Source organism: Patagioenas fasciata, chromosome 10 (assembly GCF_037038585.1).
Source record: "Patagioenas fasciata isolate bPatFas1 chromosome 10, bPatFas1.hap1, whole genome shotgun sequence".
In the NCBI taxonomy this organism is placed as follows: domain Eukaryota; kingdom Metazoa; phylum Chordata; class Aves; order Columbiformes; family Columbidae; genus Patagioenas; species Patagioenas fasciata.
Window position 1 is genome coordinate 13,763,932 of NC_092529.1, and position 27,074 is coordinate 13,791,005.

General features: G+C 44.4%; 1 protein-coding gene across 4 annotated transcripts in view; it reads left to right on the forward strand.

Annotated features, from left to right (window-relative positions):
• Positions 1-27,074, forward strand: part of LOC139828782 (uncharacterized) — a 266,478-nt gene that overhangs the window by 143,723 nt on the left and 95,681 nt on the right. For all 4 annotated transcript variants that reach the window (XR_011740739.1, XR_011740740.1, XR_011740741.1 and 1 more), the window contains exon 6: positions 17,207-17,287. Coding sequence is in view for 1 of the 4 variants with exons in the window: in XM_071813192.1 (XP_071669293.1) it covers positions 17,207-17,251 (45 nt within the window). In the remaining 3 variants the exon portion in view is untranslated. The remainder of the gene's footprint in view (positions 1-17,206; positions 17,288-27,074) is intronic.

The following is a 27,074-nucleotide window of genomic DNA, read 5'->3' on the forward strand; positions in this document are numbered from 1 at the left end:
TACGTTATTTTTTTGCACACACTAACAGCATTGTTGATCCCGAGCCTTGTCTGGATTTTTAGGAGGCCACTGACCCCGTCCTGTATATGTACAACCGCAGAAGAGAGCCGGGGTTTGGAAGAGGCTTGCTAGGGAAAAAGTGTTTTTCTGTATTTAATTTTCATGCCATTGCAGGCAATGCTGTCTCTGTTCCAGGCCTTCACTATTTTAAATTACATGCACAACAGGCCCCTCTCTCTGCCAAGATTCATAAGGGACGTGTGAAATGATCACAAATTAGCTTTTAAACCAGAGCTCGCATCTTTGAGCCCCACAGCAAGCAGAAATAGTTGCCACATGTGCTTGGCAGCTGTGGATCTCTCGTGGACCCTTTTCCCAGGGCTGTGGGGACAAGCAGGAGATTCAAGGTGTCCCTGCTGGGTGGATTGAGGAGCTGAGGTTGCTGAACTGTCTGGTGCAGCGCAGAGGCAAGGAGCTGTGGTTTGGTGGCGGGGCAGGGTCTGCTGTGCAGGGACAGGGGTGACCCTGGAGCAGCTGCAGTGTGCGAGGGACGCGGGCTGGGGTTTAGTGTAATGAGAAGTCAAGGGGAAATTATGTCTTAGAGAGTTATGCTCTCTGAAACACTATTTTTTTTTTTTTTTCTAAGTGAGGTATGTTCTGTAGGTAGATTTAAAGTGCTGAAAAGCTGTTACAGCTGTGCCACAGCAAACAGTTCCCCTGGCTCGGTGTGGAACATCCATGGTGGGCAGAGGATTGGGAACCCTTTGCTGCTCTTACCTCTCCAGCTGCTGGCGCTTGGCTGTGGGATGTCAGGCACAGTGGGAGCAGCGGCACAGCCCCACGAGAGCAGCTCTGCAGCAGCGGGATGTGCAGCTGCACCTGGGCCTTGGCCATGGCGAAGCATCCACAAAGTCACTCGGTTTGGAAGAGCACCGGGGCCAAGGAATGTATCAGGTACCCATTGCATGCAAGGCAAGTGCTGAGCTCCGATACTGGGTCCTGAGAAGTTTGTCTTATTATGAGGGTTGTTTGTTAGTAGTTAAATCCTAATTCCCATCTTTGACCTCTGATGTTTTTCTTGCTGGGACACTCAAGGCAGGATTTGTAGAGGCCACATGGGACTGTGCAGTCCTGGAGCGTGCCCAGCTCATCTCCTGCATCTCAGGAGGCTGGTTTGGGATGTGAGGGACAGAAGGAGGCTGGTCTGGGATGTGAGGGCCAGAAGACCTGTACAGCCATGTTATAAACTCCCCACTGCACGGACCCCCTCATCAGGCTGCATGAGCATGCTGCAAAACTACGTAAGTTTTGTAGGGATACTGACTGGTAGTTCATGTATTTCTTAAAATTCAAGCTTCTAGAATGATGCTTACTAGAAAATACCAGCTTCATTAAAAAAACCAAAGTTTCATTCCTTCCGATTGCGTAGAAAAGCTTGAAAGGCATAAACTTGATGGACCTAAAACCTACATGCAAACAAAACGAAGGCAAAATATAGTAAGCATTAAAATTTTACAGTCTTAATCTGGTGTCTTCATTTCTAGGCAGTTTTCACAGCATTAAAACATTGGGAATGAGAATGATGTTTAGATGGAAATTAAAAAATCTTTCATTCTGTAGACTACAAATGAATATTTTTGTGCAGTAAAGAGCAGCAGAAGTTGGTTCTTTCCCCAGCCTGGTATGTATAAGGCAGCAGCAGCTCCAGGAGTAGCTGCTGCAGGACCTCATGGACTGAGGGCAAGGTTTACACTGAAGGATCAGGGAAGCAGATTTTCCTCTCTGTGCCATCTCCCATTAATTGCTCGAGGTACAATTTCTGCACATACTTTCCCATCAGCAGTATTCAGGCAGAACTGAGAATCCTCCCAAACACTCCTGCTCAAGTGGCCTTAAAAGAGAAGGTCCTAGGAAAATATGAGATTTCCCACTATTTGGGCTGAACATTGTCCTTTTTGATTGCCTCTTTTTTCTTATCTCCACTCCTTCCATGCTCTGTGGCTTCATCCTCCTGTTCCTCGGTTTTCTTTGCATTCAGCTGCTTTCCTGGCCCATCTCCATCTCCAAAAGTGCTGTGAAACAAGTACGATGTTTGCTGCCATCACCGTGTTCACTCCCCCTGCTCACTGCCCCATACCCCTGGCAGCGCTGGGACAAAGACCTGTCTGCTGGTTTATATCTGTACAGTGCCTGCCATTTTGGGGACCAGGCCTTTAAACCTTTAAAAGGGTCTAAATAACTTACGTTGGATAATAATAAAACAATACAGCTCTCTGTGACCTGTCATGCGTGTCACTGCCTTTTTTTCTCTGAAGCAGACAACCTACCATTAAGCTGCTTAACGTCCAGAGGCTGTGCATAATCCATTACCCTGAACCGTGCTGCGGGACTCTAATGTGCCTTTTTATAAAGAAGTATAAACTGGGAAGTGATAACAAATGGGAATGACAGGTAGCAGGGGCACCACCAAAAAGAAAAGAGACTGGCTACTGGACAGGTGAAAATCTGTTGTCGCGTGTCACAACAGTAATAGCTCCTATGAGGTTGAAATAAGTCCATAAACATAGGCAGCATTTAGTGGAAGTTTTGGAAGAGAAATATGATTACTGCTGGAGACTTACTTTTGAGTTAAGTAGAGAAAGAAGTATTACGGTTTGCATTTTGTGCCAACAGGTTTCTTAGCTAAGTGACATGTTTTGTTATCGAGCTGAAACACTGCTAGGTTTTCTTTTCAGCCACTGTTTCAGATGCTGTGCATTTATTTTTGAAATTGCACGAGTGTGCTGGATTTATTCAGAAAGGTACCAGCACTGCACATGCAAATTACCAGTGAGTAATTGTGTAAGCCAATGACCAATTACATCAATAACTGGTTATTTGCATAATGCATCCCCAATTACGCATGCAGATGTAATAACTGCATGCACAAATGGTGTAAGTGATTGCAGGTGCAAAAGTGTGGATGTGATCATATGCACAGGGACTACAAAACCCAACTCGGTGTGAACAGCAATTGCACCAGTCACCATGGTGCTGCTGTACAAAACCCGAGAATTAAAGTCTTTGTTTTGACCTAGAAGGATCCTTTCACCTGATGACTGGAATTGCATTTTTTTCAAGAGAAATAAACTGTCCCTTCAGCAGCAAGGATTATTGTGGTTTGCCCCTCTGTTTATGGGCAGTTGTCTGTATGCAGGCAGATGAGAACATCTGGATGTCTTTATGTAGGGAATTCTATAATAAGGAGCTAAAATGACACCAGGCAGCGTTTTCAAAGCAGGTCAGTCGTTTCACACACTATTCCATCTCACTTCCCTTATGTATTATTAATTGTGAAGCTTTTCCTTCTGGTTGATGTGTCCTTCCCCAGATGATCTGTCATGTGAATGTTTCATGAGGAGGGACTCCAATCTCAACACTTTGCTAGGAACCCCCCAAAGCTTCTTAGAAAGCCAGAGCGCCTTGAAGGCGATTGAAGAGTTTCATTGTGAGCATATAATTTGTATTTAGTGCTAGAGTAAAGTGATAATATGTTGAGCACAAACCCCCTTTCCACTGGGTTCCCATCATGTGCTAATGGATGAACATCCATGAAGACTTTTCATCTTCTCATACAAGAAGGGCTGCACTGTATTCAGTCAGTCAAAAACCTGCTGTCCTCAACTCTCCTGGTGCAGAGCTCCTGTATAGACAGGGCTGTGTGTGCAGGTCTCGGAGAAGAAGGCTTAACTTGGGTCTTAATAGTTTAATTTGCAATTCCTTATGAACAGGATGTGAAGCAGTTGTTTCTGTCTCTGGGAGAAAGGTTGGACCTGAATAGGTCGACATTTCATTTTATGCAGCCTCAAGCAGGTTTGAGATATGGTTCTCCTTTACCGGAATAATAAAATGATTACAAAAGGACTTACATAGGAAAACCTATTATGGCATGCTGCAGAAATAGCACAAAGGAGAGCTGCCTTAGACTTTACGGTGTGGAGGAGGAGCACCCAGTGGTGTTTGGGGCAGGACTGGACAGCTGCAGGGGCTGGGGACTCATCTCCAATGGGTGGGTGGCAGTGACCAGCCTTAGGGCACAGGACAGGGTCACCGACTAGTAGCATTAAATGAGTAGTAATACAGCCTGCGCTGTACGTACACATGGGGCCGATGTTATTCTTTGACTCCAGTTGCTGCAACCAAGTCTGAGTTGCATCTGGTTTACACGCCTGAGAAGACAGGCAACCCTGCGCTGGTTCCAGCTTCCATCAATGCCATGTGCTGGGGTTTGCAGATCTGTCTGCAGCAGCACCACAGCAGAAATAGCATCTGGGTTCAATTGAGAGCCATTAGCAATGCCAAGTGACATAATTAAATATTCCTTCCCACCTACTTGAGCCGCTGCTTTCAGTACACCCAGCTTAAAATCATCTTCTTTCCCCCTTTTCTCACTGCCTAGTTACCTACCAAGCATATTTTGGCCATGTCGAATAATTCAATATTTCTTTTAAAATATATTTTTTTCCTGTGGCTTGTTTGTTGAAAACCTTCTTAGTGTGAAATTAACTTTGAAACTCATGAATCTGATCAGGTATTGAACTGAGATCTCTAGATCTAAAGACCCGCCCTATTAGAGAGGAATCCCCAATGGGATGTTACTTGTCCAAAACTAAGATCTTTTTTGCTCAATATTTCTGTGTATTAACATCTGAATGTAGCATCTCAGCTATTGGTGGGGGGAGCATGTTCTGATTCTGTGGGAAATAAATGAGAACACTCTGCAGTACGTAAACTGTAGGGGAACCATTTACCTTGCAAATGAGTAGTGATATAAAACCTGAACGGTAGATATGCTGTGTAGTAGTGTATTTAATGAAGAAAAACAAACAAACAAATAAAAAAGCTCTCTGTCTAGCTCTGAGACAAGGGTTTCTGTTCAGCAAAAAGCAGTTATTTGTGGTTGGTGCTCAGGCTGATGCCCTGGGCAGGTGGTTGTGCTGGGGTGGTTGCTGGTTAACTGGTTGTGCTGGTTAACTGGTGCCCAGGGGCTGAAGCCAGCGCCGCCTTTGCATCCCGCGGGGAGAAGTTGCACGTGTCCGTCTGATACTTTTGAGTAAGGCCGAGCACTCAGTCTGCTTGGAAAGCGTGAAGGTAAAGCAGGTCGCTTTGTCCTTCCCACGTGTCGGAAAGGCTGTTGTAAATTACAGGCTGCGTTTTACTCGATGAATCAGTGATCCACAACAAAAATCTTGTACTCGTGGTCAGTGGATACAATGGGAATTTTGGGAACTATGCACTATAGTAATGAATTAACCTCTTATGTGTGTATGTTGAGGAGGTGGGCAGCATTCTTTTATAGCAGGTACAATTATACTTCTATTTTTGATAGAAATATTTTTAAATGCAAATATCATTTAGTTTTAATGTTAAAAGAACTGATCAAAAGTATGCTGTGAAATGCTTTATAGTGAAGGGGGAGGAGAAAGGTAGAAATGAAGATGCTATATTGGTTTTGGTTAGGCATATGTTGTGTAAACTAACTAGATCCTGGAGATTCAGCTTCCCCCAAAGCCAAATTGATTCTCAGGTACCTGCAGAGAAGATGACTTACATTTCAACCTTGCATTTCAAAATGAAGAGCGCTCCCGAGATGAGGCTGGAAAAGATGCACAAGAAAGGTGTATAGGGATGAAGCATGATGTGTATAAGGTATAAGAAAGGCCAGTAACAGCATTTCATAGAGAATCTACTCCTGTGTGGGTGACAGATTGCCATTGCTGTGCTGACTCTGGCTCTAGCAGAGAGTTGCTCCCCTGGGAACACAAAGGGGCGGCAGCTGCAGGTGCTGCAGGAGCAGTGGTGGGGATGGCACTGAGGGTCCCGTGTTGCCTGCTGCTCGGCCAGAGCCAGAGCTGGTGTCCGAGCTCCCGGGGTTGGTAAGCAGGCAGTGCTGAGGGCAGAGGAGGGACCTCGGGGGCCACCTCCAGAGTTCTGGTTCAGGAGGCATCGGTTCAGTCGCTGTTAGGATGTTCTGTTAGGAACATCGGCACGGCCTCGGCCGAGCTGCTCAGCTGTTCTCTCCTGTGAAGTGGGGATTCCCAAACTTCACGTGTCCCTCTCTTGCCTGCTGTGGCTGTCGTCCCTGCAGACTGGGAGGAAACGCGGAGTACTCTGCAAACTATATTTTCCATGGCTTAGCTTGAACTGTGGCTCTATTAATGTTAAGATAAATATAATTTAAATTCAATTTGACCTTAAGTGGCAGCAGTGACAACACGTGGCATGTTTGAGGTCTGGGTACAATTATTTGGAATTGCTAAACACCACGCTTCAATCGTGACCTTTAGATTGCACCAAAGCCAGAGGAGGTCCCCGATTTTAACTTCTGAACTCCAAATCACCCCGTTGGAAAGAGACTTCAGAAGCTATTATAATCATAGCCAATATTTTGAAGTGTGTAGAGGCTATAAGCAAAATATTTATTTTACACACTTTTCTGCATTTAATCCATGAATCTGTCTACTATGATAGTGTTTTACTGGTGTAGATGAAGCAAGTAAGCTGAGATCATAGCAGACATGTCCTATAAGGCTTTACAGAAAATCATTGCTTTTTAATCCCTTTATCCCTGTTATTTCCTACCACTGTGAAAATCCAGTGGCGGGGAAAGCTGGCACAGTGTAAGGCAGATGCATAATGTGTAATGCTAAGCAGGCAAAAATCCTTCTGTTTGTATAATACTCCAAACACATTATAAATGTCAATGGTAGTGCTCCATGTCCTACATAAATAAAAATAACTTATCAATACTCAACCAGGTATTACACATCTTTGGGCTGACCTCATTGTACATGCTGTCCTGATATCAATGACTAATCTTCTAGTTAGAGTTGGCTAGAAAAGTTGAACTGGACTAGTTTATGGAAAGCAGGTACCACCCAAGTGGCTACCTGGGTATAAAAATGAGTTGTGTACTCCATGTTATATAGGACTTGATCTCAAGCCTTTAATTTTTTTTATTTTTTTTTTTTTTCCCCTGCACAAACACTGAAAAGATGCTCAGAAGGCAGAATTGAGCTTGAATGTCTGGAGGACATCTAGAAATTTTCAGGTGCGTGATTGCTCCCTTGATCTTCACATTGAAGCATCCTCCTGTCTGTAGTACGGATTTGATCAGCTGAGCTGCATCCTCTCATGCTGAAAAGTCCAGCTGATCAGGATTCTGTTTGAGAGTATTTGTATGACAAGGGTGAGAATGGATTTAAAGTGCAGGAGAAGGGCTTACAGTGGCGGTAGTGAAAGGAGACATTGCAATATGCTGAGTGTTTGGGGAAGGGGAGAAATACTTTATAAAAATTTCTTATAGGTATCTTACATGTGCATTTTCAAAGGGAACATTTAAAGATGAACTTGGCAGTAGGTGTGGTGCTGTCTGTGAAAGATTTGCATGAGTAAGAACAGCAACAGTTTTTTCCCAAAGGAAACTGTACTGATTTCAAGACATCCCACCTGGCTGATACTGGGCAAGGACAGAACCTCTGCAAAACACCGAACTTTCTCCTTGCTTTAGGATGTAATTAGAGGCACCTCCAAGCCTTTGAATTATGAAGTGTTGAGTTATAAAGATGAAAAATTGGTTTTCTCTCCTGCTCTCTCACAACAGTAGAAATTGGACTGATGGGATTTTCCGACAAGCTGAGTCTAATTTGGTTCCTGTTGGAACCAGAAGTTTTATTGTCTACTCAATACAAGTGCCACGAGGCCTGAGCTTTGCTGGACGTGGGTGCCTCATGTGGTGGGACGTCCTGGTCCTTGGGTGCTTGCCCCAGCACCCCCAGCTCCATCCTCACTGCTCAGGATGCCGTGGACACCCAGCCCTCCTGCTCCCCACTGCTCCTCCTCCCCAAAACAAGGTTGTTGCTATTTATTTACACAGTTCAAGGCTGCAAACTGTAGCTAATTAGTGCATGCACAACACTCTTCACTGTGTTATTAACTGTGGAGGAATGAAGCCTTGAGAACCTCCTTTCTGGCCCTGCTGAAACACCGTATGATTTTCATGGCAGCTTTGCCAGCACAGCTCACAGGTTGGTTGCAGGCTGGAGCACAGCTCTCCCAGAATGCCAACCGTAGGGACATAACCCCAGATGAATAGATTAGAATATATGTGATCTTTTAATCTAGGTCAAGAGAACATATAAAGAATCAAGGCAGAGTGAATTTAAGATTTCGACAACAAAAATATGGGTTGTTTCAGCCATAATAATTTAAAACAATGGTTCATTTTTCTGCTGTTCCTGACATTCAGTAGAAATTGTGGGAGAGTGGCAGGTTCTTGGGCTGTTCTCATCTGACTTTAAAAATATCTGCCTTAGGAAATGCCTTTGTACCTAACCTATGAGCAGTTTTCCAATTATTTTACTAAATAAATACAAGCATTCTGTAAAAGCAGCTGTGACTCTTAAAGATATTTTTCCATAAGGTAAAGTCAATCACAGAGAATGTGCTGCTTTTAGATAAGTGTTCCAGGAATAACTGCAAAGAGCAGAGCTGAAGAGCTATGGTGCTGAGACCAGGCACAGGGGGAGCCCTGTGAGCTGCCGCTTGCTGCTCCCTCAGCACCTCCACCTGCTGCAGTTCTTGAAGTTTTATTTAACTTTTTATTCTTTTGTTTAAAGGGACAGAGACAGTTTAGACTCCACTGGTGACTTTACTGTTTGCCTTCCAACATCCCAGCATGCACATTGGAGATAGAGGCTGTGCTGTTACCTCTGTTTTGTTGATGGAGAACACACACATCCAGATCAGAGCACGTATTTGGCCAGCCTCACATAAGAAGTTTGTAGCAGGGCTGAGATTTGAATTTGAAGTTTTTGAGTGCCAATCCAGGACTGGTTAACCACTTGCTAGTCTTAAAAATACATTAAAATGTGTTTTTAGATCTAAGATGGTACTGTGGAAGGATGCTGTTAGTGCTTGTGGTGGCAGATGAACAGAGCTTCATCCCTCTAGACTGCCTTAGAATCAGAACGTCAGGAGTTGGAAGGGACCCACAAGGATCATTGAGTCCAACTCCTGTCCCTGCACAGGACAACCCCACAGTTCACGCACTGTGTCTGTCCATGGCTTCCACGTGGACACGACCAGAAGATGCAGCTGTTTTCCTGCCCCTGGCTGCCTGCGAGCACTGGGCTGTGGTGCTGTGACACCTGTCACCCTGGGGAGAGCCATCGGGCACCCGCACCTCAGGTACTTGTCAAAATCTGCCCAAATGCTGCACCAACAGACCATCCTTTTGCTTTGAAAATCCACGCAAGAGCGCTGACAGCCTCCTGCTCGCCCCTGAGGAATGCTGGAGCACAGGCTAAGCTGAAATACAGCAGAATAGTAAAATATGACTGAAAAAGCTGACTTTCCTGTGGATTTCTTAAAGCATTTAATAGAACTTAACAGAGCATTATCTCTCTCACTGAGGAGTGATAAGATGGCTTCTATAGACCCTGCTCCTATAAAATCTAATTGGTTTCATATCTATTAAATTCTAAAGGCCTTTCTTTAAAGCTGTAGGAGGTTTTTAAAAATCAAATAATAGATTTATTCTTGATGTCTTGGGCACATTATTGCAGTAACCTCATCCTTGGACCACAGCTTTGGCAGAACACACACATCCATAATCAGGGACTACGTGTTCTGAGGAGTTTTTATTACAAAAGAAAATGAACAAGTATCTTAGGAAGAAAGGAGGAAAATAGAGAAGACTACTTTTTTGGCAATGCTTTGTGTTACCAATCTAATTTCTCTGGTTGCAGCTGCCTTTAGGCACCCGTTTCAGTGAGCGGCTCTATTATGCTTAACTGGAGATGCTTCCCAAATTTGCTCTTTGGTCAAACAGGCATCTGTGCAGGTTCCCCATAAAAGTGACTGATTTGGGTTTTACCGAGAACTCTGGCACTTCTCCATTATAAGAAAAGATTACATTTGTAGGGAGTTTTATCATGATGGGAGTAGTGAAACAAACATTATAAATGTCCAGTTTAATCTTCTCCCCCCAAACAAGCCTGTATGGGCAGGATTTTTAGCTGCTCTGAAATGAAAGCTTCCTGAAAGAAAAATATTTCCCTGTGGGACTACCCAGCTTTCAGTCCTGCTTCTGTGGGGAGGTGAGAGAGCTCTGGTGTCATTTACTATTTATGAGATGTGCATTCATATTGCCAAGTGACCACAGGATTCTGTGCTCTTCAGAATCTGCAAATGTGATGAAGCTCATTATTTTTTAATGCAAAAAGGATTATTGCGATCTTAGTGCAGGGATATGTAACCTCAGATGTGTCTCTTGCTGTGGGTATATATTGAGGCTTCTGCTTTACAAAGCCAGTAAAGTACATGTAGTATTTTCCAGTCATTCTGTTCAGCATATAAAAGCAGTATTTATTAGAAATAACACTAAAGGGGATTTTTTTTTTTAATTGCAGACCATGACTTGCAGGAAATCGCTCTCCTCTTTGTGTGCATTTTACTTCACAGTGTTAAGTGCAGGGGCACATTTTCTAAATAAAGCTTCTCCTTAATAAGAGAGGATTCATTATTATCCACTCCCGTCTCCACACGCAAGAGTTGGTCCCACAGTCCTAAGGGAAAGCAAAGTCTGATAATCAAGTAATCCCTTGTTAATTTTTCCCTGGGTAAATTAGGATTTACTTTATAGGATCATGTTATTGGGTGTCAAGCCGTGGCCCTGCTCTAACAGTGACGGGTGTTTGTGTGTGTCTGGCTGCCTGGAAGTGGGGGTCTCTGCTTGGAGAGATGCAATGTAGCATGTTGGGAGGAAAACCAAGCAGTGAGAGAGCCGCAAAAAAAGACATTAAATCTGCTTAGTGCACCCACAGTTACAAGATATGACACCAAAAGAAACCCACACGCTCCTCCGCCCCGCGGGACGTCTGTGCTGCCAGCACTGCTGTCCCCACGTCCTGCAGACGGGACGTGTCCGGTTCCTGGGGTCACTGCGGGTGACTGTGCGGCAGGTTCACCACGTGGACTTGTACAAATAATTGTTGGTGAGGGCAGCTCCAATACGCCCATGCGGGCCTGTGCTCTTCTGTGTCTCGTGTGTGGTCCCCCTGTGGTATTTCTGTCTGCTGTATTACAGTAGTGCTGCAAAACAAATACAGAAACAGGCAGGAGTGAGGAGGTTTGAGTAGGAAGACTGCATGTGTTTATTAACCAGAAAAGCTGGAATTTCACCGCTGGCTGTGACTATACAGAAACCATTCCTTGGTTTTGCACACTCGTATAGCCCCTATTTTCAATACCGTGTTAATAATGAATGCATTGTCACAGCAGTTCACAGAATAACTGGAGAAGTGGCACATGAGCTTTCTGGTTTTATCTCTGGTTGCCAGGTGTGCTCGGCCCCACGCGTTCTCTCCCAGGCAGGGAGCTGGGCTGTGCCCTGGGATCACACCCCACACCTTCTATGGGCAGGGGACCCTCACAAATCCCGTCCTTCCCCTCACCGCCATAGCCTCACCCATGCAGGACAGGTCCCACCGCAGCCTGGCCTGTGCTTCAGGCACAAATTCAGCTCTCTCCTGTGACTTCTGGCCACGGTGTGATGCCAGCTGTGCTCCGAGCCTGGCCTCTGCCTCACAGTGCTGTGCAGACACAAAACCTCCATGTTTTCAAGCCTATCGATCTGAAACAAAAGTGTCAGCATGTAGAAAGGGCGCTACACTTCCAGCTGCAGGTACCTGATTTAACAAGAGGCCGAAGGCAAGTTCAAGCTTTTACAGAAAATAGCAAATTAAAAGGAAAATATCACAGCTTTGCTGTACGGGAGAAGCGTCAAAGAGCATTAAGTGGGTCTGCAGGTGCCGAGCGCTTTGCAGAGCCCTGGGCTCTGCAGGTAGGGGCACAGACCGGCCGAGACGGCCCCTGCCCAGCATCACCCCTGCTCTCCGCGACAGACCAGGGCAGAGTGAGGCAGCATTTATCAGAATGTCCTTAGGGAACTGGGTCACCAGCTCCCAGGAACAGAGGCACTTGCAGCCCTCAGGTGCTTCCTAGACCCCAGGTTAATCTCCTGCACTGTGTTCTTGCTCTCTGGAGCTCATGCTCCACAAATGGGGTAGTTGCAAGCATTTGTTTTGAACCACACAAGCCTGAGCTCCAGAGCAAGTTTTGTTTACTGCAGTTATATCTGGCTGGTAATTTCTATTAAAATAAGGAAAATTATAAACCTCTCACTAAATTCATGAGCAGAAAAATGGGGCAAATTGATCAGATAAGCTGTTTCCTACATAATACAAAAAATATTACGTGCACAACGTCCTGGAACAGAAACAGCTCTGGTGAAACCATAAAGACAAGCAGGAAGTTGCTAGAGATGTTTGCACAATTTTTAAATGTGAGTTCACTCCTAGCAAAGAGCCTCAGAATCTGCTTAACTCCAAACCATGAATTATGACCCGGTGCTGGTGATGGAGCTGCTCGTACACACGATCAGACCTTGGCCCTGCCCTGTCAGAAGTGCTGGGTTATTCTGAGATACAGCCTTGGAAAGCTGGAAACTGCCCTTCTCTTTGCTGACTGCCGCTCAGTCTCCTTACCGGAGCAGAGAGCATCCATTCCTTTTCATATCTATTGAAAATGAAACCAGACAAAGTGTTCAAAATATGTGAGATTTGTCACTGAATCTGAATTTCAAATAGCTGAATTCAGGTATTGGGTTTTTCTAAAATGAGCTTTTAATAATTATTGAGCTTTTTAATCTCTGCCATGTAGCTTAATTTACATTAAAAATTTGAATTTCATCTTAAATTCTCAATCTAGCAGTGTTATCACCTCTCTGAGATGAGTAAACGATTGCTCCAAATTAGGCCTGGGCTTGGATGCTGCAGCTGATTAACGTCACATAAGGACAATTAACAGCATTTTTAGGAGAGGATAGGAAGGAATTATTGTATGCAGTTGAAACTATAAAGAGAATTTTAGGGAGGTATGTAATTAGGCAAATTAGGCTAGGGTAGTGGCTTTAACATTCATACCCTCATAAAAAGTATTTGTGGATTCCTTAACGACCATATAGATTCTTTAAAGACTATAGTCTTACATCTCTTCAAAAAAGGTATATTTACAAAACCATTTAAATGTCAAATTCATTCCATATTAACATTATACCAATTCTAAGTGCTCTGGCATCGCCAAGAAAATTAATGAGAGCTTCCCTGCCTGAACTCTGAATTTCTTTCTCATTTGAGTTTGAATAAGGGGAAAAGATAGCTTAGGAAATGAGGGCACACATATAGACAGGTTAAAGAAAGCTTGCAGCAGAACTCGATCTTTTTGATTTCCACAGCAATATCTCTCTGCAGTCCCTTCTGATGCTGTTTTTTAAAACCATTCATGGGGCAGTGGTTGAAGAAGCTGCCGTAGGGCTAGGAAGGCCATGTAAAATAATACGAACATAGCTTTCCTATTTTCCAACTTAAAGCATCATTATGTATGACCTTGTGTCACTTTATGCTTCATTATCAATCATCATCGGAGGGCTGAGGAAAGCTTTATCTGCAGCACGGCTTGGGAAGAATGGCAGCAAATGGAAAATTAGAAAAGGTTGCTTATCGTTCATGGGAAATACTCTATTTTGAAACCTCCGCTGTGCTCCCCAGACTCCGTGCGTAAGCCCAGATAGAAAATAATGTTACTCAGTGGCTCATATTTTCATAGCCATTTGGAATAATGGTGACCAGGAGCGACAAGCTGCGGGCTGGAAATGATCCATCACGTGGCATCTCCATCCTCCCAGTGCACCGCTGGGCAGCCTGTGATTCCCGTTGCTGTGGGACTGGTTCCTGGCTACCTGGAAGCGGGGAAAATCAGGAGGTGTGTTGTTTTGGAAGGGCTCACCCATCCTCCGGGACTGCCGGGTTTGCTTTGCCTGCCCAGCGCCAGCCATGCTGTGGGGCAGCTTTCCTTGCCCACACTGCGTGGGTCGGTACATGAGGAGTACATGGGGTTGTACATGAGGGTACAGGGGGGTACATGGGAGCAAATGCCACTTTGCCAGGCTGGTGGTGTGCAGGTTTGAGGGTTTCTTTCTCCTTGTCATCTCTCTGGCTTGGTTTCCACAGATACTTGATCCCTGTGAGTTTCCCAAACAAAGAAGAGCAATTACAGCTTCTGATTAAAAAGCCTGGGCAGCACAGTGTGTGCAAATCAAGATAACCATTTATGTGCAGCCCTTCCCTGTCTGCCCATGGGGGCTGAGGCTCAGCCTCTGCTCAGGTTGCAGAGTATTTGCTTTTGCTGTGACTGCAGCAGCGTGGGGTGGTGAAGGGGCGAGGGGGTGGCTGCGGGTCTGCGGCGGGAGATAAGGGCTGTGGCACCAGGAGGGAGGGCGGCAGTGCTGTCACCTGCACGTCACGTGCTTTTGCAGAGCGTTGGTTAACGGTGACAACCATTTCTCTTTGGTGCTTTGTTTGGCTTCAGGCTGAGGGCAGCCTGTGTTCTGGACTGCCCTTCCTTGTGTCTCGTCCCAAGGCCACCTGCCACTGCTCCCCATCGCTCTGGAAGGATAAAACAGATGCAAGTGCTTTATTTCAAGGGGAGCACTCTTAACGCAGTACTGCTGGGGCTATCAAAGTTGCTATCAGAAGGTGAAGTACTCTTTGCTTGGGCACTATGATAAATTAACAGGCATGCTTGACTAGAAGAAAAATATCTTCAGTATCACCCTTAAAAAATGTTGCTCTCCTCTGGCCCTGCAGGAAGGTTTGGAAGGTAGAGTGTATTTGTTTAACTCGCATATATACTTAATAGCATTTACATGCCTCAGGAAAGATGTCCTTGGTTAGTATAAAGTGCAAGACTGAATGGGTCAGAATATGAAACCCATCTGTTCTCAAGCAAGACCGAGCTCTTGGAGGTGAACCTCTAGGGTTCGTAGCAGGAACGCAGCAGTGAATGTGCCATCGATGCCCCATCCCAAGGACAGCACGGTGTTGTTCTGCATGGCAGAGGGCAGTTTACTTGCTGCTTTCATCTTCCTCCTGTCTGGAGAAGTGATGCTGCTGCTGAGCCTCTGGGGAGGACCAAATGAGTGTCTGACAAATTCTTCCACTTTTTCACACCTCCTGGGATCTTATAGAGTCATCTGTAAGACTGTGCTGTTTGTGTTGCAGCAGCTGAGAGGGCCACGGGTTTGGCCAGGTACCGGTGGGTTGGGTGGGAACCAGTTAGCCCCAGTTAGGTCTTTCACAGTTTGATCCATCGCTTTGAGGTTATAACACCCGAGATGGATGGGCTGTATGCCAGCATGGGTCCAGAGGCAGTTGCGGTTCTCTGGTACTCAAACCAGAGCAGTTGCCTCCCGTCAAAAGAACAGCACTTTTTAACTTGCCTCAGCAGAATATTGTGGCCTTGAGTGATAAATATCATACTGGAGGAAGCTTCCAAACCCAACATCTTAAGTCTGTCTTTAATGACTTTTAGGTACTTTTCATATTTTCCAGTATTTCTACATAATGCTGAACAGTGTTATGTAGCATTACATGTGTATCTTACCAGGTTACTACAAGCTCTGTCCTTTTAAATGCTTGACCAAATTCCTTATGAAATAAATTCCATGTATATTGCTAAAGTTTATTCTGCTGTTGAAATGTTGTACAGAAATCCTTTATCTGTCCTGAAACTTCAAATAAATCTTTGCTTCTTTTAAAATAACCTTTGAAATGTTTTTCATCAAAATGAGTGAAATAGCAAGAATAATAGATGCTGTAGGATTTGTAGCCAGTGTTGTTTCCTGCTTCTCCAAATGCTTTTGGAAATGCTGATTGATTCGTAACAAAGCTTGAAATGTCACCAGGAGGAATGAATGAAAAATACACTACTCTAACGTATGTTGAAGTTGAAATTGGCTCAAAGTTTTAACCTTTAGAGGTGCTTTTTATTTTCTTTTTTTTTGTTTTTTCTTTCTTCTTTAACTTTTTAAAGCAGTCAAGTAGTTAGAAAGATAACTGGGAACAAAATGCATGTAGAGGAAATTAATAAATTATGCTCTTGTTTTTGGCACATTTACAAGAGAGGCATGTTAAAACTCCAATTCAGTGACAAAAGGAAGGATTGCTCTACTTAAAGCCTGCTCATTTGGGTGAAGAGGGATGCTACACTGGTATGTTCTGATGGATACATGGCTTGGCTGCATTTTGCAGGTCGTTTTCTTGAGAGGGAGAAGAATCCCTGACTGCACCCCCAAGCAGGCTGCCCTGCACCCCGGAGCGGGTGAGGAATGCCTCTGCTTCTTGCTGGAGCCTTCACGCTTAGCACAGGCAGGGTGATTGGATGGTGCGGGGACTTTCCAGCAGGATGGGATCAGTCATGTCTTGGTCAGTGGTTGAAACCCAGCTGGGAGAGTGAGATCCCAGTCCTGGCACATTTCCTACCCAGCTGGCTCTGTTGGTTCAACTGTAAGTGCAGTATATCAGTGAGCTGCATATATGTTTGTGGGTGAATAATAACAAGGTCTTTGCCTGCTCTAGAATTTGCAGTAATTGAAACTGCAAAATTAGATAAACATGGTTTGTAATCCGGCCGATTTCTGAAACAGCAAGAAGACCCTTCAGTGATATTAAAGTTGCTCCCAGGCCACCTGCTCGTCTGCATCTTGTCCTTGCACCCTTTGCTCGCTGGCTCTGTTCCAGCATTCACAGCACTCAGCGTTTGTCACTCCTCAGGTTAGACATGTGTGGTTCCTTCTAGGGTTTGCTTGGTTTTGTTTTCCTGATGAATTTACTCACTGAAGTATAAAAAATAATAAAAAAAGCCTCTGGACCTATCTCACTGAAATTAAGTCTGTGATTGCTTCTGGCTGGTGGAGGATTTACAGCATCTGGAGCTGCAGCATTGGGGAGACTATTTGTGACTCTTTGTGCCTCACTCTCCCTTGTCATCTTCCTTCAGTAACTGCTGATATTTGGGCAGTGCAAAAGCAGAACAGAAACTGAGCCGTAAGGTGTAATTGAGTGTATTTTATCGTCTCTTAGAAATAACTTTGCACAAGCTTACGTAGGTGTATCATTGCCCCCGTGTTGACAGTAGCCATGAGGTTGCATCACTTGGCACGTTCTCAGTGCTGACCGCAGAATAGTGTAAAAATGCTGTCAAATGTGGTGTTACATCTTTTGCGTGGGATTTTGTAGAGTTAACCAGGTTCCTTTTCTTCATCCAGCTCCCTCTCCTGCTGTACCAAGGGCTATTCTCTGTGCCATGGTGATGAGTCGATGGTGAGGAAGAGGAGGGGAAGCAAGAGGTACTGAGCAAAACCATGTCCTCATGTTCGTATGATGTCTTACAGGTAACACCAGGAAAAATAATGCAGGTACCCAAGTTCCATTTCATGTCTGTGTTGACACTTGCTGCCCCATCAGAGATGGAGGAACCAAACCTCTTTCTGCAGCACATCTGTGAACACAGATATTTGGAGGAAGGTCAGGAGGGAGCTGCCTTGCAAATGAATGAAACTCCTGCAAATGTTCTGGCTTATTCCTGGCTCTGTAATAGTAAGGCTCAATCACTTTGTTTCTAGATTTTTTTTTTTTTTAGCTGAAAAAAGGCTCAAAATGAATCCACACATCTCATTTCAGCCTCATATGTTTGTTCAACATGGAAGAATCAATGTTGAACTAGAATTTTGTAGGGAAGAAGGAGATCTGTGGAGATTACAGTTCTGTTTCAGTGCAATTTCATGTTTTACTGCTGCATAGACTAGCTAGTTAATAAGGTATCCTTGAATATGGAGTCCATATTATTGCTGCGCTGGTATGTAAAAATCAATCCTTGTGATTTTTATTGGTGACCGCATGCTATCTTCGGTATCATTATAACTGTGTCTGTTGATTGACAGCAGCCAATAATCAAAAGCATTTTTGTAATTCTGATCCCTCATCAAAATACGGAGGGCAGGGAGTGTCCTTGTGCCGAATGCTCTTCCCTGGCGCTGAGACGATTCCTAGAGCCGTTGTCTGGTTTGCTTTGATGGAGAAACTCGCCTGGCCCTGAGTGGGGATGCAGCCGGGGCGGCAGCGGGAGGGCTGTGAGGTGCCAGAGCCTCCTGCTCCACCCATAAAACCCTCCCTTCGGTGTTAATGCAATCCTTCCTCCCTGGAATCTGAAGGCTGAAGCACCTGACAGAAATTCTTCCCCTGACTTTGTATTGAGATAATGGGCAGTTAATGATAGTTTTGAGCTTAGCTGGGGAACAGCGATAAGGAGAGGAAAAAAATGCATCTTGTGGAGAAGCAGCACATCCTTATCCTGGATCCTTATCTGTCAAGGCTTTTATCTGATCTGGGGAAGGAAAAGGAGCTGACTTAAATGAAATTTGAGTGTGTTAATCCTGTGAAGATCTGAGTGGGGTGGAAGCAGAGTGCTGGAAGGAGATCAGGCCTGGGCTTCCCAGATGCATTGGCCGAGAGATTTCGGGAACAGCCAGGAAAGCTCCTCCATGAGCCACCAGGCTGGCTGCAAGGGCTCCATCCTTCATGTTTTGATGCCTCTATGAGTTAAGTTAGCTATAACACTTGATTATCTGCTTAGCTTTCAGCATCTGATTAAGAAGGATTGATTACTGAATTTGAACTCAGATTAATTTAGTTAGGGCACCAACACCAATGACATTTATATGAATTAGGTTTAGATAGCAAAATACAAGTATGACATAAAATCTCCACCATGCTTGTAATAAGAAATACCTCCTATATAGTAGATGTATAGAAACTTGGTTTAGTATGTACTGTTCATGGAAAAAATTGCTTTTACCTGCATACATTAAATTTTTCTTCCCTTGGCTGATAATCCTCTGCATGTTAGTCTCATGACTGCTTTAAAGATTTTTGAATTAATGTTGAAATTATTCCTTTGGGTAGCAGAAGCATCTGTTTCAGCATTATATCCTTTTGGTATTTCTTCATTATATGTGGGATGATGCACTAGAAAAGCACTTGAGACACAGGTTACCACAAAGGCACAGAAGGTATTTGTTGGAAAAGTGCTCTATGAATTTGTATACATTTCTTTTAGAAAAAAATCACATAAAGATGATAACGTTTGTTATTACTTCTTTCCAGGGCCAGAGGGATTAAGCAGGTAATGGCCGCAAAGGGAGCGGTTGCTGGGAGCTGTTTGTGGGTCAGGGGATGACAGCTTTGGGGGTCTGGGTTCAGAAAATGGAGAGCAGGAAAGCATCATTCCTTGGGGACCACAGAGCTGAGCTAAATAAGCCTGGGCTGCCCAAAGGAGAAGGTCTATAATCAGCTGTGCAGTGGTGCTGGGCTCACTGGGAGGCGGTGGATGGAGTCAGGGTGAGGTGCCAGGAGGAGGTGGGCGCCTCCAGCTGCCAGCGGGGCCTGGCAGGGGCACGGCCAGGGCTGCACACACCGACTGCGATGGAGAAACCTCTGCGGCAAGGGGACCCTCCAGTGCTGTGGGGACGGGACTTCTGCTTATGAAATGGGGCAGCTGCAAATGGAGGATTTTGGGTGCAGGTTCAGCGATGTAGGACAAGGGCTGGTGCCCACATGCGTGAGCAGGTTATGCTCAGTTCTGTTAGAGACAATATTATCATCACAGCTCTGGGCTAAGAAACTGGTTTCTTGGCTGACCGTGGAAAGCCTTCGGTTAAGATTAAATCTTGTGTCCCTAAGGACAAAAGGCTTATACTGAATTTTATGTGAGCTGTAAATCACCAGGTTATCGTTAGGGCTAAGGTTAGAGTTTGGGTTAGGGTTCAGACCAGCATCATCAGGAAACCATTTTGTTCTTGATCCTCTAAATCCCTGCCAGGGATAAAAAGCTTAGAGTTAGTTATCAAATGATGGTGATAGCCCCCTTGGCTGTTCTTAAGCCCAGGTTTGGTGCAGATGGTAGATGAATTTTCAGAGGAACAAAGTACTCAAGAACTTGATTCATGGGTGGATCTCGGCCCATGTTTTATAGGTCTTCAAGGAAACACCAGAAAACCATTTTTTCCTGCTTTTTGTTTTGAAGCCTAACCCTATGGTACATGAACTGTTGGCATAAACTCCACTCAGAAGGAAATATGAACCATTTGTCAAGGAAAGTAGCAGCACATATTTTAGCCCTACAGCCCTGCAGGCTTTCAGCTATTACCCAATAAAAGAAGCTCATCCTCTCTTTCTTTTTGAAACCCCAAACCTGACTTTAAGTCTGTTTTCTCCTTAGAGTTCACCTCTTCTGCTGGAAAACATCCTAGCCCCAGGAGCCCCAGGTGATAGTCCTGCCTGTGTCGCCCTTTTCTGAAGTGGAGCCCTAAGCCAAGCCCAAGGTCTCTGCAGTTCAAACCTACCAAGTTCCCCATCAGGAACATCCTTCTGCCCAATCCTGTGCTGCAGCTTTGCTCCTCCTCCTCATCGCTGCCTCAGGGTCATTACGGGCTTTGCATTTGTTCCAGGAGAGGCATTTGGGTGCAGGGCATGGGGAAGAGACAAAGAATGAGAAACAGGAGAGGTATGAGGACAAAGGCTGGAAGTAGTTCCTGCGGGGTTTCTCATGTTTGCTGACCTCCTGCGGTAGCTCCACGTCTCCCCGAGGACACACACTTCACAGCTGGGAGCCACTGCCCTCCACAGCCTGAGGTTTTCTTGGCTTGCACTTCTGATCTGGGCCAAATTCCAAGCATTTACTCATTTAGTAAATCTAAGAGAAATTATCAGTGAAAATGTATTATCAGAGTCTTTAGCTTCTGTGTAATATTGGTGCATGCCTATGATTTTGTCATTACATCAGTTCTTGAGAAACAGAAATTCATTTCAGTGATTTAATTTTTACTCTATTTTATTGCGTTCTTGTGTTGCTTCCTTGACCCCTGTCTCTTTGCTGAGTTAGAATATTTTTTTACAAATTTTCATTGAATAGCTATATCTTCAGAAATGTCAAATAACTGAATGACATATCCATTCTCTTTCACTTGTAACCAGATTTCTGCCCTTTCTCTGGTTTTGTTGTTCATTTTGAAATGCGTGGATAGCAGAACCATGGAGAACATGCCATTGCTGCAGCCAGAGGTGAAATGGGGTCAGTGCTGCCAGGGTTTGTGCTGGGACCCCGCTGGGGTCAGGCACAGGTGTGGTGACCGGGGGGACAGTCACTCTTCTAAAGAATCTTTTAAAGTTAATGAGTGTTTTTTTCACCCAGCAAGCACTAATTTTCCTTCATTTGGTTTATCCCAAGCCAGTTTGATTTGACTCAAGGCAAAATACTCTCACCAGTTGTTTTTTTTTTTGGGGTGGTGATGTTTTAATGATCTGGAAAGTTGGTTTCTGCATCAGGTATGGATGATAAAAAAGGGCCTGGCCCACATGCCATCCTTAAACAGCCTCTTCTCTTGCCACCATCAAAGGCAGAATAGTGTGCTGGATGGGCCACTGGTCTAATCCAGAAGACTTTTTCTGACATTCTTATTTTAGGATCTAAAACTTGTATTCTGATAACTTTCCAGTGACTCTTCATGAAGTACTACAGCTCCCCCACAGCAGCTTGTTCCAGGTTGCCCAAGGACTACAATGTTCATTGTGGCTGGGCTTGCTCAATGGCTGCTTTGCATTCTGCCTTTCATCAAGCGCAATGTAGCACCACACTTAATTAAAAGCATATACACCCCTGCCAGTGTTCAAGCAGAGCTGAATTCATATCCTGAGTTCTGCTTCAAAGGAAATCATCATGGGAAATCATCTATTTTGTATCGCTGTTCTTTATGTCATGCTTAATACCAGTGATTATTATAGAGCAGCAAAATATCTCTTACATTCTGTCCTTTAAACAAAAGGATTTAAAGATTACCAGCACATTAAAAATCATCCTCCCTTTTAGAAAATAAATAAAGTCTCATACCTCTTGCTGTGCAATTCAGAATGGGATATTTTATGCTTTAAAGTTTCTCTAGAAATGATGCTGTAACATGTCATTAAGCACTTCTCTACCGTGAGTAAGAATATCATCCATGTGAATGGTACCCCGGGGACAACCTGGGTTACCCTGTAATCCCCACGGACAGACTGCCACACCTGCAGAAATCCTGATGCCGCATCAATTAAAGATATCAATTCAGAGAAGGCAGTTGTGACAGTTTTTAATGCAATGTGCATGTGTGTGCTAGGTGTCCTTTATAGCGTGAAATTAAATCCCAGCTGTCTGTTTTAAGTCTGACCCAGCTCATGCTCTTCTTCCACCCAGGCGGTGTCTGTGTTCCTGAAGAACCAGCCCCACCTCCTGTCCCCACGGTCCGTGTCAGTCTGAGGGTCACCAGGGCTTTCCCTCTGCACTGGATAGGTGAGATGCCCATGTCCAGCGAGGACACTGGTGGTCAGTGACACTTGGACGTTGTCCATTTGTGTACCTGAAGACTATGTGGGCAACATCACATCTGGAAGCTGGTGTCACAGCCAGCCACGTAGCAAAAAGCATAATGCCTTTGCATTTGTTTCTGAACATATCTGGTTCTCTGCCACACAGCTTTGCAGGGTGAACATCCATCAGCTGGGCAGTTGGCATCTTCTTCTGCCACTGATGCAGCCTCTTCTTGGGCTGCACATGGAAACAACTCACACACGGGAGGGACATGGGAGTGACATTGCCTGGGAATGTAATGGCATCCTTGAGCGAGCTGGACGTGCAGCATATCAGGGTTTTTTCAACAGCTGTGTTTCTTGTGAAAAGTAACCTTTTTTTCCTCACTGTTCCCAAATTATTTTTAGGCAATATCAAGCCTAGGTGTGTTTAAATGAAATTTGTAAAAATGGTCCTGCTGGCATCCAGTTGTGGTGTCTATGGTGTTTCCTCCCAAGCTCTTATATTTCAGCCTGAAACCCACAGCTATCTGAGGGCTGGGCTGGATTCTTTACTTGTCACACCTGGTTCATAGTAAGCAAACCCTCAACACTGCCCACGGGCAGCACCTGCTCACAAACGCAGAGCAGCCCCACAGCCGGGGTGAGTTATAGCCCCAGCAGCTTTTTCTTCATCCTCAGTTTCAGCTGGGTGCTGTAGGGTGCTTGCCCCTTACATCTGCTGGTGTCTGGCTAAGTGGTGATGCGGTTGAGAGAAGTTGTGGAGCTGCTTTGTTCTCCCTCGTGTGTGCTGAGGTGCTGGCTCTTCAAAAGCAGCAGCTAGCTGATGGTGCACTTCAGCTAAGACGTGAAGCAGCTGAAGGTTACTGTAATTTCAGTTTGTGATCTTGCTGATAATAAGCAAAACAAGTTGTGGGTTTTTTTTCTGACAGTGAAGAGGATACCTAGAAAAACAAGAGCATGGTGTTAAAAATAGGTACAGGGAGTCTGCTGTGTTCCTTGCAGCTTCTGTATTGTTATTCTATTAATAATGTGCTTCAGGCATCTATAGAGCTACTCCTTTCTCCAGCAGGTGCTAAAAAGTGATAGATAAGCCAGTGTCATCAAATTTCTACTGCCATGTGAAACTTTAATAGAGACCTGCATGTCTGTGTACGAACAGCTAAGCATTTTACTACCAAGCATTTCATGCAAATGAAGGGTTATTCTGCTGTAACATTGACAGATCGTTAAAATTTTCTGTTTTAGTAACTCCTTAAAGAGGTGTTAAAATCCTAAGTTGTATTTTAGGTGAAATCCCTATGTTACAGGTACCTGTTCTTTTGTGGTCTGTATTTGCCCCCACCCCTCAGCCATCAAACTGCTGCTGGGGAGGGTGGGTTGTGCCCTGCCAGGCTGCGCTTGTACAGGCTCAGCAGTCGCTTTGGAGATGCTTTGGCAAGCTGGCCCCAAGTGTAAAATCGCAGTGTACTCTGTGCAGAGCTGTTCTTGGTCTGCGTGTATGTAATCATTTTGGTTAAGTAGAAAAAAGTAATATTCTATTCATTTAAATATTGTAACATCTGACATAGCTGCAACGCTCTGATATTAATGGCTCACTTGAGGCCAATTCTTCTACTCGAAGGGCTTTTTCCATCGCAAATTCATCATACAGGCATCAGGCAAAGAGTTATCATTCACTTCTTTTTTTTCATGAAGGACAGATATTGATATTCTCCCAAGATGTGAAAATAGATCCCCTTATCAGCACTGCTTAGCATACAGGCAGTGTGCAGAGGCAATATTGTGCGATTGAGAGGCCCCATGCAGCATCAGAGAGCTCAGATTTCCCATAGAGAAGTTGTGAGAATGCTCAGATGTTGCATCTTTAGCCTAAAAAACTGGATTTTTGTTGAGTTTTTGCGTTCTTAATTCCCTGTGTCTAGCAGGGTACATGTTTTGATCTGGGTGATGTGAGCTTGCATGCTCTGAAATTGCTTGAATGTTAATTGGAGACAAGGACAGATGTCTTTGAATAGCCCAAGGCATTGCTGGTGGGGTGAGGAGGACCAGAACAAGAGCTGCTCCTGGGCTGTAGAGCTGAGCTTAGCTCACAGCTCTTCCCTAGTCTCCAAGTGAGACTTTGAGTGAGTTGCTGAGGCTCGTTGTGCTTCCATTTTTCATTACTGAGTTGCACAAAATAGTATCTTTCTTTTCATGTGCAGTTCTCCTGTGCTAACAAGGGATACTGGGGGACAGAAATCCCATTTGGCATGTAGGTACGTGTGTAGCACAACAGGCACTTTCCCATGGTTTAGGTCCTCCAGTGATGTCCTGCTGCTGGCCTCTCAGGACTTGCCAAATAGCACAAATGCAGCTGAAGACACAGACTGAAATGCTGTCGTTTTTGCTCAGCTCTGAGTTGAAGCTGCATGTGGAACATGGAAACCTGGCAGGCTGCAAGCAGGGCGTCCGGCCTCCCTGCCTCATGAGCTGGGCATGCCAGAGGCAGCAGCCTCCTGAAGCCTGCATCCCTAATGTGCAAGGCAAAATAGCGTTAAAAACCCAATCCTTATGGGTTTTGAGAAGGCCAAGAACGTTCTTCTGTGGGAGTGGCCCAGGTTTGCCTAAAAAAAAGTATCTAGTAAATGCCAGTAAAATTAATGAACTTCTTTTGGCTGATGGGTCTCCAGTGATGGGTGATTTGGAGTAGCAAGGTTTTGGACTGGATGCTGCCAACTGAGGTCTGAGCATTATTCTGTAGGACAGAACTGATTGATTTCCTTGTCTACATTATTTGCACGCTTAATCATTACTTTTGTAGCTGATAATGTCACTGGAGCTTGGCTTATAGAAGTTTAACCCTCAGTGAACTCTTAGGCAATAAAGCACTGTGGGTTCTGCTTTGCTCTTAAAGCTTTGTTGAAGCTTGTGGATGAAGCACCGGGAGAAGCTCAGAGAGTTGCGGGGTATGGCATTTAATAGTGAGACGTGGCAGCAAGTGTGAGGGTTTGCGTCCTGATCTGTTACAACCCTTTCACATGGGTCTGATTTCAAGCTTGTCCTTGTGAAGTTGCATCCTGTGATGCTCTGTGAGTTTCAAATCCTGCTTTGCAGATGATCCAGCAGTGTTGGTTGACTCTCTTTGAGAGCATTTAGCCTGCCGGTGATTGCCAAAGGGTAACATGGTTGCCTTCAACAAGCATGAGCAGCATCAGGGACCATCTCCTCAGGGGCGTGGGGGTGTTTCAGGTTGGGTTTCAACAGAGCTATACTAAGGCAAGCTTTCTGTGTTGGCTGGTTTTTGGTTGGTTTGGTGTCTTTTTTGGGTTTTTTGTCTATCTTTTTAAAAAAATATATACTTGGCTGTTTTTGTGCTTTTTGCTTCCAAAAGCCATGTACCTGACTGTGGAGACTGCTGTGAAATTATTTGAAATATCTGAGATAACAGAACCTGGACTGGTCCATAGGTGTTACATTTATTTAATAATACATATATATTTGTAATCCCAGCAGCTGCAGTTTTGTACTAAGTGCTGTACTGCAAAGCACATGCCTGCTGTGCTGGTATTTGAGTTGTTTTTTTGGGCATTTTGTTTTGTGTTCATTTTTGGTTTGAGTACCTTATCTAGACTTTAACTAGTGATGGGCAAGGCTTAAGTCCGGAATTACCTGAAACAGCTTTCACCTGGTGTGACTAAGCTGATTAGATCAAACTTAGTTGCTGCTGTGTTAAGAAACTCCCTTTAAATGTAATTAAACTACTTGTCAGAAAAATAGAAATTTAGAGTTTCGGTGAATATTGTAACTGGGCACCCTAATTTAGTAGGACACTGTAGATGTGTTAATATCTACAGTGCCCTGTGGTGACCTGCCTTCTCAGCAATGGAAATGTTCGTGCTTTTGTACATTTTTTCTTGGGGAAAATGCAGGTTTTCCACTCACAGAGCAGCGCAGGACCCCTGGTCACCACAGCCCCTCCAAACCCTCCTGACCCTCTTACCGTGGTCAACAGACACTTTTTGTTAGTTTTAGTAATTGAGAGGAAGGAGTAGAAACAAATGCAACTAAACCATATTCTGTAGTCTGGTAAATAGTTTCTGTGCTTAGGCTGGTAATCTTTGGTTACGGTTTTACAAACCTACATTTCAGAGCTGCTTACCTATGTAGATAACATGAGAAAGCATCGTTACTTTAAAGAAATGTGATTTCCTTCTGACAGCTGATCTGGAATCAACTCCTTGCAGGCTGAGAGGAGTGAAGGAGATATGCTCTTAATTTCTTTAGAAGTTATTGCAGTGTGTCAAGAAAAGGTATTTTTTCATAGCATACATAGTGGTATGTACGTTCCTTCATAACATGACCTACATAAAGACAGCGTCAAAGCCGTCTTTGTGACACGCTGGAGGTTCTGCGTTTCTGGGCTTACTCGGGGTAAAAAAAAATACAGTTTTTAATAGTAGACTTGCATGAACCTGGTGTGCAGAATCCAGCCCCATCAGCCTTCCTGGCTCTGTGAGGGTGCAGATCAGCTCCTCTTGGTGACACCCTGCAAATGAGATCCCATGCCATGACGACTGTAAGAGCTGTGCTAATTTTTCTCATAGCAAAAATAATAATAATGTAAAAAAAAAAAAATACTAAGCAAAAGAAAAATAATAGCTGTTAAAATTCTGATAATGTTGTTCATTTGTTGCCTCTGAGCTGTCCCCCTGCCCACCCCTCTTATTTCTCCATTCTGGTTAGAGCTGTGAG